Here is a 15678-nt window from a genome sequence, read left to right on the forward strand (position 1 = left end):
AAATGTATGAATCAGCCAAATCGTTTTTTTTTGTGATTTCGGGGTTAGATCATAGTAAAAGTTGCTCAGTATAATCCCAAAACCTCCCTGCTAACGGAAATGCAGTTATTTTTTAGCCAACCATACATACGTACATGATTGATGCTTGTTGCCGACCATGCATTGTGCTGTCCTGGGTGCTCTATAGTCTATACTTATTACTGTGCTGTCGATTCGCAGCTTGCATTTATCGGCCGCAGACCTACATACTGCGAGCGCATATTGTGGGTCTACAAGGTTCCGGCAATTTGGTTCATGGAGTGTAAAAACTGAACTACAACTTTTTTTGCACACAAACAATACCCAACTATTAAATTGACCAAAGCGAAATTTTCAAAATATTGGATTTTTCATCCTACAACGACATAAATAACCCTTATAATAATTTTAGATTAAGCCTCAATCCAATATCTGGCGTGATAACCGTGAAGCAAGCCGGAGGTGACAGCTTCGACCGCGAGCTCGTCTCCCGGCACTACCTCACCGTCGAGGCTCGCGACGACCTCGGCAAGGGCAACCGGAACACTGCACAACTCATCGTGAATATAGAGGATGTCAACGACAACGCGCCTATGTTCCTGGCTAATAAGTATGAGGCCAGGCTGCTTGAGAATGAGCGACAGTTTGAGAACCCGTTGGTGCTGGAAGCTAGAGATCTTGACTTGAATGGTAAGTAAACATATTGACTTTTTTATCTCTTGGTCGAGGCTAGCGACGACCTCGGCAAGGGCAACCGCAACACTGCACAACTCATCGTGAATATAGAAGATGTCAACGACAACGCGCCTATGTTTCTGGCTAATAAGTATGAGGCCAGGCTACTTGAGAATGAGGGACAGTTTGAGAATCCGTTGGTGCTGGAAGCTAGAGATCTTGATTTGAATGGTAAGTAAACGTATTGATTTTTTTATCTCTTGGTCGAGGCTCGTGTTGACCTGAGCAAGGGCTAACTCATCGTTAATATCGTCAATGACAAACCACCTATCGTCTATGTTCCTGAGCCTATGAGGCCAGGTTAGGTTGCTAGAAAACGAGCGGCAGTTTTAGAATCCGTGGGTGCTGGAAGCTAGAGATACCGATTTGAATGGTGAGTTTTGTTGTGATTTATTGTATCATGGTTGATATGCACGACGACAATTAAACATCATGGTCAACATAGAAGATGTTAACGTCAAATCACGTATAATCTTGGCTATAAGAATATTTTGTGAAGCTTGAGAACCTGTCGACGATTTAAAAAATCGACTGGTTTGAAAGCTAGGAACAATAGATACTCTAAGTTCATGGTAAATTCTGTTACCTCGCGTTTGAAGTCCTTTGTAAAGGCAAACGTAACACCGTCCAAGTCATACTCAACATAGTAGATTTCAACAACACCGCTTTTGCCCACTAAAGCGTAGCGGAGCAGAGATGTGGGAAATGAACCATTAGCATTAGTTGTAATCCATCAGAGCGGAGATTACAGCCAATGCTATTGGTTAAAACTATATTACGAAATTTACGAGTTAAAACATAAACATCAGTAAGTAGGTAATCTAACTAAATGTTAACAAATGTTCAGCTCTTTAAAATTCAGTTAATTAAGTGAAGGTTAAATTTCTATTATAATCACAATCAGACAAGTGAACGAGAGAGAATGTGATGCTGACACGAGTAGCGTACCTACGTAATTGTAGCGTTTTGTAATGGTTTTCTCTGATTTTATCTCGACAATTCAATGCCACTGTGACAATCTGTGGCACACTTTAAAGCTGACATTGGATTCGGTAATGATTTTGTGTGTGACGCTCTGCCGGAAAAGATGATGCTGGCGTCGCTTATGCACTTATAGCCTTATTTTTGGACGCTTAGTGATGTCGCTTCCGCTAAACCAACATATGTCTGATTGTTTAAGATATAACAATAGAACATTACCTTCTCAAAATGCATACTTCATTAAAAATGGGTTAGAACTGATTCATATGAGCCTTGGCTATTTTGCTCGCGTGAGATTGTTAAGAGACGGCATGCAAACTAACAATGCAACAGATAAAATTTTGTAATTGCTCTGTGTTATTTATATCAGACTGTGCTTTTGTAACTGGTCGGAGCAGTCGGAAGCCAATTAATTAAGTGAATTACCACACCCTGACTGGTAACCCATACTTTTATTCGGATGGTATAATGTGATAAAACTCTGTTGATTTGTGATGCAGTCTTTTGTAAATTATAATTTAAAAAATTAAATCTGCAGGTACTAAGAACAGTCACATAGAGTACTCGATAGTGGGCGGCGAGTACAGGAACAATTTCTCCATCGACCCCAACTTGGGCATCGTCACGCCGGCGGGCGGGCTCGACTTCGAGCAGATCCCGGGGGACAACACGAACATACGCCCGATACATCTCACTGTAAGAATCTATATCTTATAATTCTTATAAAACGTCTGAGGCTAAGTAACATTTACTATTGTTTTTTTTTTTGCAATTTATTAAAACAATCGAGCAGCCTTGTAACAGCCGAACTAGAGTGCGCTGTACGGTGCCATATATTTTGTGATGGTTTTATGGTAACTATATGGTTAAACGTTAATTTTTGACAGCCAGAGCCAGAATTTTTGAGAACTACCTACCAAACTGTACATAAGTACAGCGACGTTCACCTCAGCTGCAAATTCGAATCCCGATTTTTTCTTAGACTATTTGAACCTCTTCTACTTTTAATAACCAACATTTTTAACATTATGTAATACTATGGTTGGCATTTAATAAATTATATTATGGTAATACTTTGGTTGTAACAGCAACTTCGATTATTTTCTGTCAAACACCCTGATTTTTATAGTATTTTTATAGCCTAAGTTTTTTTGTCAGCAAATTAAATCGGAATATTGTATGTATTTATTTTTTACGAAAAGACAAGTTACGAGTATACACGTAGAGATGTCCTTTTATATTTCCTACTGTCACTATCATAGCATATGCCTGTATCAGGTCCGAGCGCGCGATTTCGGAGTACCACCGTTGTCGTCGAGTGTACCGGTCACGATATACGTGCAGGACGTCAATGACCATGCGCCCATGTTCCAGCAGATGATGTACAAGCGCTCAATACCTGAAGACATGCCCGGCGGCACTAGTGTATTAGAGGTAAGTAAATATACTAAGGCCCACTTGCACCATCCCATTAAGCCAGGGTTAAACAGTTAAACCGTTAACCTAGTGTCAAATTGTACTGGTAAACATGGTAACGCCACGTTTAACCGGTTAACCCCGGGTTAGTGGAATGGTGCAAGTGGGCTTTAGGGTCGGTTGCACCAAAATGTTCGTATCGTTAAAGTGTTCGCTAAATTTTTATGTATGGAAAGTTTCATAGTAAAGCACCGGGGCGCGCCGGATGACGTTGATACGTTGATCAGTCTGTTAAATGTGGTTGGTGCAACTGGCCCAGGTGGTTCGCTTTTCATACAAAATTCAATCAAAGCTCATTAAGTAACTACACACTATTAGTACACAAATATTTCCGCATTTATCTTCTTTCGAATATTCGTTTGCGCGAAATTAACAGGAAAACAATGTTTCATACAGAAATCATGCAAAAATCATAGTTAACTTTTCATCAATTTTACGTATGTGTGTGTCACAAATGTCGTGTACAGATACATTTGCGACGTTGCCATACCATTTCCGACGTTGCCGTGCTGACCACGGCTCGAATTTGGAGTGCCGTCATGTTTAGTGCAATTTTGTTGACACTGATATTTGACAGGTAGTTAATTGACCTAAGCGAGAAGTTCGTCAGCTTAGCTAAGAACTATCATGGCGTGTTATGCAAACAGTCGCTTTTTTGCTTGCAAACGGAAGATTCCCGGTTCGATCCCCAGTCATTGTATGCTGGAACATAACTTTTTGTATTTTTGTTACACCTAAATTTCGTATTGTTTTTTTATTTTTATTTAATTTTTCTTATTATCATAAATCGATTATTAAGTATGGGCTACACGTATTCTTTTATTTTTACAAAGATAATTAGAAATTATACTCTTCCTAATCTCTCTGATTTTTACAATCAGGACATCCTCACTGCAATAAAAACCGGGCAAGTGCGAGTCGGACTCACGCACGAAGGGTTCCGTGCCATAATGCAAAAAAAAACAAAACAAAAAAAAGCAAAAAAAAAACGGTCACCCATCCAAGTACTGACCACTCCCGACGTTGCTTAACTTTGGTCAAAAATCACGTTTGTTGTATGGGAGCCCCATTCAAATCTTTATTTTATTCTGTTTTTAGTATTTGTTGTTATAGCGGCAACAGAAATACATCATCTGTGAAAATTTCAACTGTCTAGCTATTACGGTTCGTGAGATACAGCCTGGTGACAGACGGACGGACGGACGGACAGCGAAGTCTTAGTAATAGGGTCCCGTTTTACCCTTTGGGTACGGAGCCCTAAAAAGAAGTGTATAAAATTTCCTGTGGTTAAAAATAATGGATTTTGTCTATGAATGAAAAACACAATTATTACTATAGTTTGTTTTTTAAAGCATTAGAAATAAGGTAAACAATCTTGACGTGTCTTTTAATTGAAAAACACATTTTAAAAATAAGTTACGGCAAATATGTAATAATTATAAATCTAATACGATCATTTTTTTTATATTCTTCTGCTTCCATAAGTAATCGTTTTTAGGGTTCCGTACCCAAAGGGTAAAACGGGACCCTATTACTAAGACTTCGCTGTCCGTCCGTCCGTCCGTCCGTCCGTCCGTCCGTCTGTCACCAGGCTGTATCTCACGAACCGTGATAGCTATACAGTTGAAATTTTCACAGATGATGTATTTCTGTTGCCGCTATAACAACAAATACTAAAAACAGAATAAAATAAAGATTTAAATGGGGCTCCCATACAACAAACGTGATTTTTGACCAAAGTTAAGCAACGTCGGGAGTGGTCAGTACTTGGATGGGTGACCGTTTTTTTCATTGCTTTTTTTTGTTTTTTTTAGCATTATGGTACGGAACCCTTCGTGCGCGAGTCCGACTCGCACTTGCCCGGTTTTTGATTTTTAAAAAACCTGATAACACTGAGTATGTATGTGGGGGAAGCGCTGCTGGCCTAGCGGAAAGCAATTCGGAGGTCGCGGGTTCTAACCCCGGCTCGTACCAATGATTTTTCGAACTTTTGTACGAAATAGCATTTGATACCTACCTATTTATACACCGATACCTATTTTTCGGTGAAAGAAAACAATGTGAGGAAACCGGACTAATCCAAATAAGTTTACTCTCTGGGTTGGAAGGTCAGGGCAGTCGCTTTCGTAAAAACTAGTGCGCATGCCAATTCTGGGATTAGTTGCCAAGCGGAGATTGAATATCTGGGAGACCGACCAAAGCTTACAAAACATAAAAACTCAAAAATGCGCGTTTTCTCATAGACCTAGCTAAGAGATCAAACCCCTTATAGCAAATTTCATCGAAATTGTTAGAGCCGTTTCTGATACCATCCAAATATATAAATAAATAATTATATATAATATCTAATAATTGCTCGTTTAAAGGTAAGATAACACAAAGGAGAAACAAAAAGAAATTACCTACTCGCACCAGTCTTGAACCCTAATCCTCTTGCACGTATTTCCACGAACATACCGTTACGCTATTGCAACATACTTACGTTGTGTGAAATTGTCTACTACAAGGATCACGGAAACACTGTTTGCATGTGTGAGTAATAGTAGGAAAAAGCGTGACAGCAACACTCCGTCGAATTAAAAAGGTGGTTTTTGCACAATGAAGTATTCAATGTTTATTTTAATAGTTCAATATTTACTTAAAGAGTGCGCGAAACATACTTTTAAGTATACAAATACCAAGACCATTTCACAAAAAAATAAAAGCTGAAATTTTGCAAAAGTGGTGCCATCTAGCGAGAGTTAAGTTTTGAGTAACCTAGGCGAACCACCTTAAGTAGATTTTAAGATTGACTTTGATTGTACCTGCCAATAATGCTTATAAAAATAAATAATGTATTCTGTAGTAAATATTCAACAAGGTTTTGTTCTCTGTTTACCATCTTTCAGATTGATTAATTAAACAAATTAATTTGTGGCCTAATATTGAGTGACTTGCGAGTAAATGTGCCTGAAGTTGTATCTTCGTTACTCCTTCACGCAAAAACAGCTACTCGGAGTTCTATGAAATTTGTCATACAAATTACTTAGAATATAGGACATTTTTTAACCCAGAGTAAAATTCATCCCCTAAAGGAGTGCAAGTAGTGCAATAGAGGTTGTGATTTAAATCGAGTGTTTAAGGGGAGGGGAAAGCTGCAGTTTTACTCAGAATTCGTGCTGAATTTACTTTGTAACTACCGAAGTACTAAACTAGTAGGTATTTAACATGTCTTTAAATGTGGAATCACTTCTAAGTCATGTTTTGAATGTGTCAGGTGAAAGCTCGCGACGGCGACGGTTCGTCCCCTAACAACCGCGTGGTGTACCGCATACAGCGCGGCGCGAGCGACAAATTCGTCATCGACTCTCGCTCGGGCGTCGTGTCCGTCGCCAACGGCTCGTCGCTCGACCCCGACAAGACCAACCCGAAGAGCAACCGGTACACGCTTACTATCGTAAGTAAATTTCGACATTATGTTGATAGCAATAAAGTGTAATCTTCAGTGGTTCGTCATCGCCTCGCTCTCAGGCGTCGTGTCCATGGCCTATAAATAATAACAAATACATTCCTTTGTTAGCAATAGATAAGTAAATAAGAAAAGTTTACTATTTTAGATTCATACGCATTCGAGCGTCGCCGTTCCTGAAAATCGGAAAGCTCGTCGAATAATAGTTTCTGTCACATAAATCTAAGTTTAAAACATAAACATGTAAACTATGTATTTATATTAAAACTAGAAATTACATGTCAATGTTTAGGTGGCGCTAGATGGCGGTATCGGTGAACAGCAACTGAGCGCAGCGGTGCTTGTGAACATCACCATAGTGGACGTCAACAACAAACCGCCCGCGTTCGTCGAGCCGGGCACAATCAGCGTTAAAGAAAACACGCAGGTAAGCGGTATTTTATTCGCGATACTTCCGGCGCGATTCGGGGAATGAAATAGACATTCACTAGATATTAAATAGTAACGATATATGACGATCCACGGCAAAAGGTACCTTATGGCCACAATAATATTGGAGCTGCGTTAATAATAGCGTAAACGCCAACCGCCATAACCTACCTTTTGCCGTGGAACGTAACATATCTTTACTATTTCATATCTAGTGAATCTCTAATTCATTTCCCGAATCGTGCCGTTCCTTAAGTGGAGCAATGGTGCAAATAAAAGAAACTACCTATATACAATTTTAAACGCAAAAAAGCTAATATTTTATTGTTCCATTGACAATAAGTTATGTTATCACAAGTATCACAACACCTTATAAAACAAAGTCTCCCGCCAGGTCTGTCTGTTTGTGTGTTTGTATGTTTGTTCGCGATAAACTCAAAAACTACTGAACGGATTTTCATGCGGCTTTCACCTATCAATAGAGTGATTCTTGAGGAAGGTTTAGGTGTATTTGTTACCCCGTGCGAAGCCGGGGCGGGTCGCTAGTATGTTATAATTTATTTCGAATATTTTGTTAAAATTAAAGGAAATATTTGCTACTGCTTTTTTGGAAAACCTTTATTGTAGTCGTCGGCAACTAGCGACAACGCGATATGTTACAGTCGACGTCAAAGAAATGTTTACCTTTATGTTTCGCCTTGTTACAAAGGAGTAAGGCGCAAAACTGCAAACATATATTTCACGTCTATTGTACACTAGATGAAATAAGAAACAACAATAATTTGTACCAGGTGGGAACCCTAGTATACCGCGCACAAGCCCACGATCCGGACTCGCAGCCAGTCCTACGTTTCGCAATAGACAAGGACGCCAGTATCGCGCGGGACGAGGACGGCGTGCTCGTGCCGCTCACGGAGTACGACTACATCGCGATCTGGGACTTGAACGCTGTTGACGGGACACTTAGGGTTGTCAGGTATGGGAAATTCAATAGGTATGCTCATGTAGAAGAGGCGACTGGTACCCACGAATGATGAATGAATGAATGAAAATACTTACAAGTAAAGAAGTGAACTAGAATTTGTATCTACATAAACATTCTAGTTTCCTTGCAAACAGTTTAATATCTGTACATGACGACGTGTTATTGGGTAAGTGATCTCACCTTACAGTTTGATACCTACGAGTGTCGATATCACGAGATAAGTATGTTGTCTCAAACCTAAAGTATGTTAATAATATGTATAAACCTGATAGGTACCTATTATAAGAATGAGCAGAGATCTAACTTGCTCTATTTTTAACCCTCGGCGTAAAACGAGGGATATTATAGTATGTAGCGGAGCTTCTTAGACATGTTTTATCAAAGTTTTATGAAACGGGTCATGGCATTGGTTTTTAGTTTATTTTCAATTTATGTTTTTTATGCACTAGAATTCATAATACAATTTGTTCAAAACTAGCATTCTAAGAAAAACTTCATTCACAGATTACTTGACAGAGAAAAAGTAGAAACCATCAAGCTAGTAATCACAGTAGAAGACATGGCAGCAGTAGCCGGGCCCCAGCAGACCGCGTCAGCCACGCTCACCATTATAATCGCCGACGAAAACGACAACAACCCCAAGTTCAGGAAGCCCTACTACCGAACCTCCATAGCTGAGAACTCTAAGAACGGGGCCAATATCGTGACCGTGATCGCTGATGATGCGGATAAGAATCGCACTATGACTTACTACGTTGAAGGTAATTTCTAGAACTAAGTAGCTTGTTTTAAAGGTCGAAGCTAAAAGATCTGGTAGGGGGGACGGGGCAGACCGCGTCAGCCACGCTCACCATTATAGTCGCCGACGAAAACGACAACAACCCCAGGTTCAGGAAGCCCTACTACCGGACCTCCATAGCTGAGAACTCTAAGAACGGGGCCAATATCGTGACCGTGATCGCTGATGATGCGGATAAGAATCGCACTATGACTTACTACGTTAAAGGTAATTTCTAGAACTAAGTAACGTTTTTAAAGGTAGAAGCTAAAAGATCTGGTAGGGGGGACGGGGCAGACCGCGTCAGCCACGCTCACCATTATAGTCGCCGACGAAAACGACAACAACCCCAAGTTCAGGAAGCCCTACTACCGGACCTCCATAGCTGAGAACTCTAAGAACGGGGCCAATATCGTGACCGTGATCGCTGATGATGCGGATAAGAATCGCACTATGACTTACTACGTTGAAGGTAATTTTTAGAACTAAGTAGCTTTTTTTAAACGTCGTAACTAAAAGATAGGGAGGAAAGGGGCAAGCCACATAGGGCATAGGCTGGCTATATTTACCATAATTATGGCTGAAGAAAACGCTGACTACCCCAAGTTTAGGAAGCCCTATTATCGGACCTCCATAGCTATTGTAAAAAAAAAATCGGGGAATAAATCTTAAAAGCAAAGCTCTAGATCTGGTATAGGTCAAAGGGACTAACCGCATCGGCTACGAGTACACTCACCATTGTAGTCACTGACGAAAACGACTACAACCCCAAGTTCAAGAAGCCCTACTACCGACAAATAAAGTCACCGATTAGGGCATAATAATATTACTGCAATGTTCTGCCGCCAGAATGCAGCACTACCGACTCTAGTAAATTCATAAACTAACTTATACATACTGTGCCTTAAACTGTTTTTTGACAAGTTTTCACAGACAATTAAATATGACATTGATGCACCAAGGCGGTTTGTTTACAGGTAGCCTACCGCGAAACGCGAAATATCTTTTTATCTGGCTCTCTATCGACCGAATAAGCAAGAGTGATAGCGAGGCAGAAACCGAACTTTCGATTGTCGTGTTTCACGGTAGGCCATATGATTTAGTTAGTGACGCATGTTATGTCAATGAGGTTTGTTTACTGTATGTGCTAATGGTGCCACCTACGCAGAGCTTTGCCTAATATTCCCTATTGAAAGCCTGTTTGTATTGTATTATGCAATAACCGGGCTTAGCTAAGTTAATGCGACCATGGCGGACCTAATCACAGTCGTTTCCAGGCCCCGAGAAGCTGTTAAACCTGATCCACATGGAAAGCTCGACGGGCGAAATAGTGGTGGCCAACAAGATCGACCACGAGCAGCAGGCGTGGATCAATCTGACAGTCAAGGCGGTCGACAGCGGCCAGCCGCCGCGGTACGCCGTCGTCGATTTGTTCATACAGGTATGTTAAATCATCTTTATACAGTATATTATATACATATAACATTAGGAACTAGCAAGTATGCTCTACTTGTGACCCTTTTAAGTTTTTGGTGTGGTATTTTATTCATATAGGTCTTTCGGTCTCATGCTTGTAATTTTTTAATACAAAAAATTATTCCTTTTTACAATTGGCTACTTTCCTACTAGTCAAATCAGCTTCTTTTTTAGAACTGTCAAAACGATTTGCTAATATGGAATTTATATGAAAACGTGTATAGTGACGTCACGGTGAACTTCACCTACTTTTTATATTAAAAATAACTGCAATCAATGTTTTTCTAATAATTATCTGGTGTTTTATTTCATGCGCAGTGTGAAATAATTTATTTTAAGTAGTGGAAAGTACCCAATTGTTAGTAATAATATCTTGTCAGGTGCTGGATGAGAATGATAATAACCCGTATTTCGAGAGCGGCAACTTCGAGTATCGCGTGCGCGAAGACGTGGAGCCCGGCACCACCATCGCCAACATCGTGGCGCGCGACGCCGACTCGGGCGAGTACGGCAAGCTCACCTACCTGCTGGACCGCATGTCTACACAAGTACGTACTGTCTGCTTGACAACAATGACTCTTATTGTCAGAGCGGTACAGTCGAGTGCTGTGTACAGGACGTGGGCCCGGCACCACCATCGCCAACATCGTGGCGCGCGACGCCGACTCGGGCGAGTACGGCGAGCTCACCTACCTGCTGGACCGCAAGTCTACACAAGTACGCACTGACTAGGTTACTGTCTGATAGTCGACTGTCGAAGTGGCATGTAGGTTTAGGGCCAGTTGCACCAACCACAGTTAACAGACTCATTAACGTCACGCAACAGAGGTTTGGTGCAACCGACCCTAAAGCCCCATTTAGACGGTTCAAGAACTTGCATGCAATATTTGATACATTGCTAACTACAGACTACAATGAATTCAGTCGATCGACCAAATACCGCAAGGTAACGAAAATTGCATGCAAGTTCTTGAACCGTCTAAATGGGGCTTTAGTCTATTTGCCATAAAATCTTGCTGGAAGCCCGGTGTTTGGTTTGCTCTCCTTATCTATCCCTAAATTACCTTGTTACGACTGTGACTCGTACTTGTACCAGTACATTTTATATTTCTATACTAATCAGTACCTAATAGTACATTATTGTCGAGGCTCGGAAGTAGCCACTTGCAGGCTGAGGATTCGTTTTAAACGGACGACCTTGGGAGTCCGTTTAATTGAATCCGAAGCCAGCAAGTAGCCTTCCAGCCGAGTCATATATAGTGCTTTTCTCAAAAATGGTGCAAGAAATATAAATATCATAGAAATATTTTACAAAAGCAACGTTCTTACATATATATTTTGACAGAAAAAACCCTTGCCGCCTTTTTATTTTTTTTAATAAAAAAATAGAAGTGTATTTTTCTGCCAAAAATACGCCAACCTATTTGAGACATCTAAATAGTCGCGGTACTATTCATCTGTTTGGCTGTTTAATGGGCCTGTGCCTTCATTTGATATGGTAATTTCAACTTTTAAAAAGTTTGGAACTCGACAAATAATGGAATTTGTATGCAACATTGCAGTCCCAAAATCGAGACTGCAATGTTTTTAACTTTTTGTCTGACCATAAACTATGCGCCTCGCGACCAATTTTTTAGACGGCAAAGTCGACTTTGCCGTCCGTTTTTGAGAAAATTTATTTTATTGACACAGGGCAAGTTCCTGATAAAGGCCGAGACGGGTGCAGTAACTGTATCGGACTGGCTGGATCGCGAAACTCGTGCGTCCTACACGTTAGTAGTCGAAGCGTGGGACAACTACCAATTCGGGTACCTTAGCGGGGAAAGCAGGAACGCCTTCAAGCAGATTGTGTAAGTATTTACATGCTTATGGTGTCGCGCCCTGGGGCTCGCTTATGCTTAGACGATGCGAGAACACGCATGCGAGTTTCATACCATTGCGGGTTTTATTCAGTCGATTAAATTGGACGTAACCAACAATCAACAATGTAACTAAAATTGCATGCGAGTTTGTGCGCCGTTTAAATCAGCCCTTAAACACAAGGCTCGTATGTACAAATCAGAAAGTCAGGGGTGGTTCATTCAAATATTTTACACGTATAAGGCGTGCACAAAAAGGAACGAGCTAGAAGGAAATAAACGATTCTGGTATTTTCGTATGATATGAATGTATGCCTCATTTTTATATAGGTAATTAGGTGCAATATTATAAACATATTTGATGTCGAATCGACAAAACATTTGTTCTAAACCTGGGGATAATTAGCTCGGGTTGGGGTCAAACATCAATTAACCTGGGGTAACATAAAAAAAAAAACACTCGCTCTATTAATATGTACTAATACTATAATAATAATGTCTAACTTGCGGTGTTATTTTAGTGTTCACATAGAAGACGTGAACGACAACCCGCCCATACTCCAGCTACCATCCGACTGCGTCACCATCAGCGAGTTCCACAAGCACCGCGAGCCCATCGTCGCCGTGTCGGCCACCGACGCCGACGACAACGCCTCGCCCAACGGCCGCGTGCAGTTCAGGCTCGTCGGCGGGAAGGGATACGGTAACATCACAGCCCTACCCCTCTATAATCCCACAAGCACCGCGAGCCCATCGTCGCCGTGTCGGCCGCCGACGCGGACGACAACGCCTCGCCCAACGGCCGCGTGCAGTTCAGGCTCGTCGGCGGGAAGGGACACGGTAACATCACAGCCCTAACCCTCTATAGTCCCACAAGCACCGCGAGCCCATCGTCGCCGTCTCGGCCACCGACGCGGACGACAACGCCTCGCCCAACGGCCGCGTGCAGTTCAGGCTCGTCGGCGGGAAGGGACACGGTAACATCACAGCCCTACCCCTCTATAGTCCCACAAGCACCGCGAGCCCATCGTCGCCGTGTCGGCCGCCGACGCGGACGACAACGCCTCGCCCAACGGCCGCGTGCAGTTCAGGCTCGTCGGCGGGAAGGGATACGGTAACATCACAGCCCTACCCCTCTATAGTCCCACAAGCACCGCGAGCCCATCGTCGCCGTCTCGGCCACCGACGCGGACGACAACGCCTCGCCCAACGGCCGCGTGCAGTTCAGGCTCGTCGGCGGGAAGGGACACGGTAACATCACAGCCCTAACCCTCTATAGTCCCACAAGCACCGCGAGCCCATCGTCGCCGTCTCGGCCACCGACGCGGACGACAACGCCTCGCCCAACGGCCGCGTGCAGTTCAGGCTCGTCGGCGGGAAGGGATACGGTAACATTACAGCCCTACCCCTCTATAGTCCCACAAGCACCGCGAGCCCATCGTCGCCGTGTCGGCCACCGACGCCGACGACAACGCCTCGCCCAACGGCCGCGTGCAGTTCAGACTCGTCGGCGGGAAGGGATACGGTAACATTACAGCACTATCCCTATCGCACTGGTCCCACCGCGAGCTAGTAAGCTATGAGCTATCGGCTATAAACACGAACAAAAGATAAGCACTCCCGTGTAAATAAAAGAGACACGGCGATATTTATAGCTCACCGCTGGGCGAGTAACTATTATTATTAGCTTACTAGCTCGCAGTGGGACCAGTGCCTATAGTCCCACAAACACCGCGAGCCCATCGTCGCCGTGTCGGCCACCGACGCGGACGACAACGCCTTGCCCAACGGCCGCGTACAGTTCAGGCTCGTCGGCGGGAAGGGACACGGTAACATTACAGCACTACCCCTCTATAGTACCACAAGCACCGCGAGCCCATTCGAGAAAGTGATATAGATTGGACGACAATACATTCAATATTAAATGTTAAAGTTCGCAGTAGCAATATTTGGTATCTCTCTTTCATATCTTCTTTCTAATAACGCAACTTACGAGTATACGATCATGTTAATACACGGATGATTTTGTTTCTTAGATCTATTCCGCTTCGAGCAAGTCGGCGGAGACGCCAACACGGGCCGGCTGTTCGCGAAGCAGTCGCTCAAGGATCGCTTCGGGAACTACTCCCTCACCGTGGAAGCCAAGGACCTGGGCACGCCGCCGAATGTGGTCCGCGGGGAGTTGCGGTTGTGCGTCACCGACTTCAACGACCACGCGCCCGTGTTCGTGCACCCGCCGCAGAACGTCACTATTAAAGTACCTGAGGTATGTCACAGTTGGATAAAACTACAGTAATTTCGGTAAATTTTCCCTAATCATAGAGGACAAAGATCTGTGGACGCTACCTAATGTCGTCTGAGATCGCCGCAGATCATGACCTTGCCAAATAAATGTGAGGGTAGGATGAGATACTCGTATAAGGGTTTCGGCAGCCTTTTTTTCACTGTAGCGACTAAGGGCCATCAGCTCAACGCCTAGTGATCAGGTCATTAATAAAAAAAAAAAAAAATATTTATTTTCAGACAATTACAGTCCATAGTTGCATAGTCCATTATATTGCTTGTATTTACGATAAGTCGTCTGTCTCGTGGAAATTGTAAAGAGGATAACGATTAATAGGCATTTGTTTGTGGCATTTTTTTATCATCATCATCATCATCTTAGCCTTTATCCCATATCCTAGGGTTTGGGGTCGGCTCTCCGAATCATTTTGCGCCATTCTTCTCTATTTTGCGTCATGTCAGGGCTTGCGCCTATTTTCATCAACTCTTTCAATACTGTGCTCATCCATGTCGTACGGGGGCGGTTTGTGGCAATGTTTATGTATGTTCATTATTATATCAGAACGCAACAATCGGCACTGTGGTGGTGGAGGTGCGAGCGATCGACGCGGACATCGGCGCGAACGGCGCGGTGCGGTACCGCGTGCGGCGCGACGCGGGCGGCGCCTGGCGCGCCTTCAGCGTGCACGCCACCAGCGGCGCGCTGCGCACCGCCGTGCCTCTGCATCGCGACACCACCGCGCGCTATCAGGTTACTTTCTAACTTCCAGCTATGTCGCACAACCTATACAAATCGCACGCAGGCGCCACCGGTGGCGCTATCAAAAAAATTGCTTCACACTTCCAGCCAGGAGTATGTAAGTACTGTCAATACAGGTATTGCTGCCCTCGTATCCAGCTCGCCTATACACACAACACACTGACACACACACAAGACACTGAAATTCTTATAGTGCAACAGACAGCGCAGCGCTAAAAGAAGTACCATAATGGTAAACCATCCACCAGCCGTGCGTTATCTTCATGAATAGGCTGGACAGCAAAAACCATTATTATTGTAAGCTACCAGCAAATCCTCGACCTAACTCATGGGAAATTGCCTAAAAGTGTTTAAAGTTTGACCATGCATTGAAATATTAAATTTTGTGTGTTCATTACATCTGCTTTTATATTTTTGAACTGTAATAACTACATAAACACAGTTTACGGC

General features: G+C 43.0%; 1 protein-coding gene across 1 annotated transcript in view; it reads left to right on the forward strand.

Moving 5' to 3' along the window:
* LOC134664721 (cadherin-23) overlaps positions 1-15678 on the forward strand; it is a 60491-nt gene that overhangs the window by 30615 nt on the left and 14198 nt on the right. The window contains exons 10-22 of the mRNA XM_063521470.1: positions 431-708; positions 2273-2430; positions 3013-3168; positions 6467-6646; positions 6951-7085; positions 7879-8063; positions 8577-8833; positions 10128-10291; positions 10707-10874; positions 12019-12176; positions 12707-12888; positions 14222-14451; positions 15031-15219. Coding sequence (XP_063377540.1) covers positions 431-708; positions 2273-2430; positions 3013-3168; positions 6467-6646; positions 6951-7085; positions 7879-8063; positions 8577-8833; positions 10128-10291; positions 10707-10874; positions 12019-12176; positions 12707-12888; positions 14222-14451; positions 15031-15219 — 2440 coding nt within the window. The remainder of the gene's footprint in view (positions 1-430; positions 709-2272; positions 2431-3012; positions 3169-6466; positions 6647-6950; positions 7086-7878; positions 8064-8576; positions 8834-10127; positions 10292-10706; positions 10875-12018; positions 12177-12706; positions 12889-14221; positions 14452-15030; positions 15220-15678) is intronic.

This window comes from Cydia fagiglandana, chromosome 1 (genome assembly GCF_963556715.1).
Source record: "Cydia fagiglandana chromosome 1, ilCydFagi1.1, whole genome shotgun sequence".
Classification (NCBI taxonomy): Eukaryota; Metazoa; Arthropoda; class Insecta; order Lepidoptera; family Tortricidae; genus Cydia; species Cydia fagiglandana.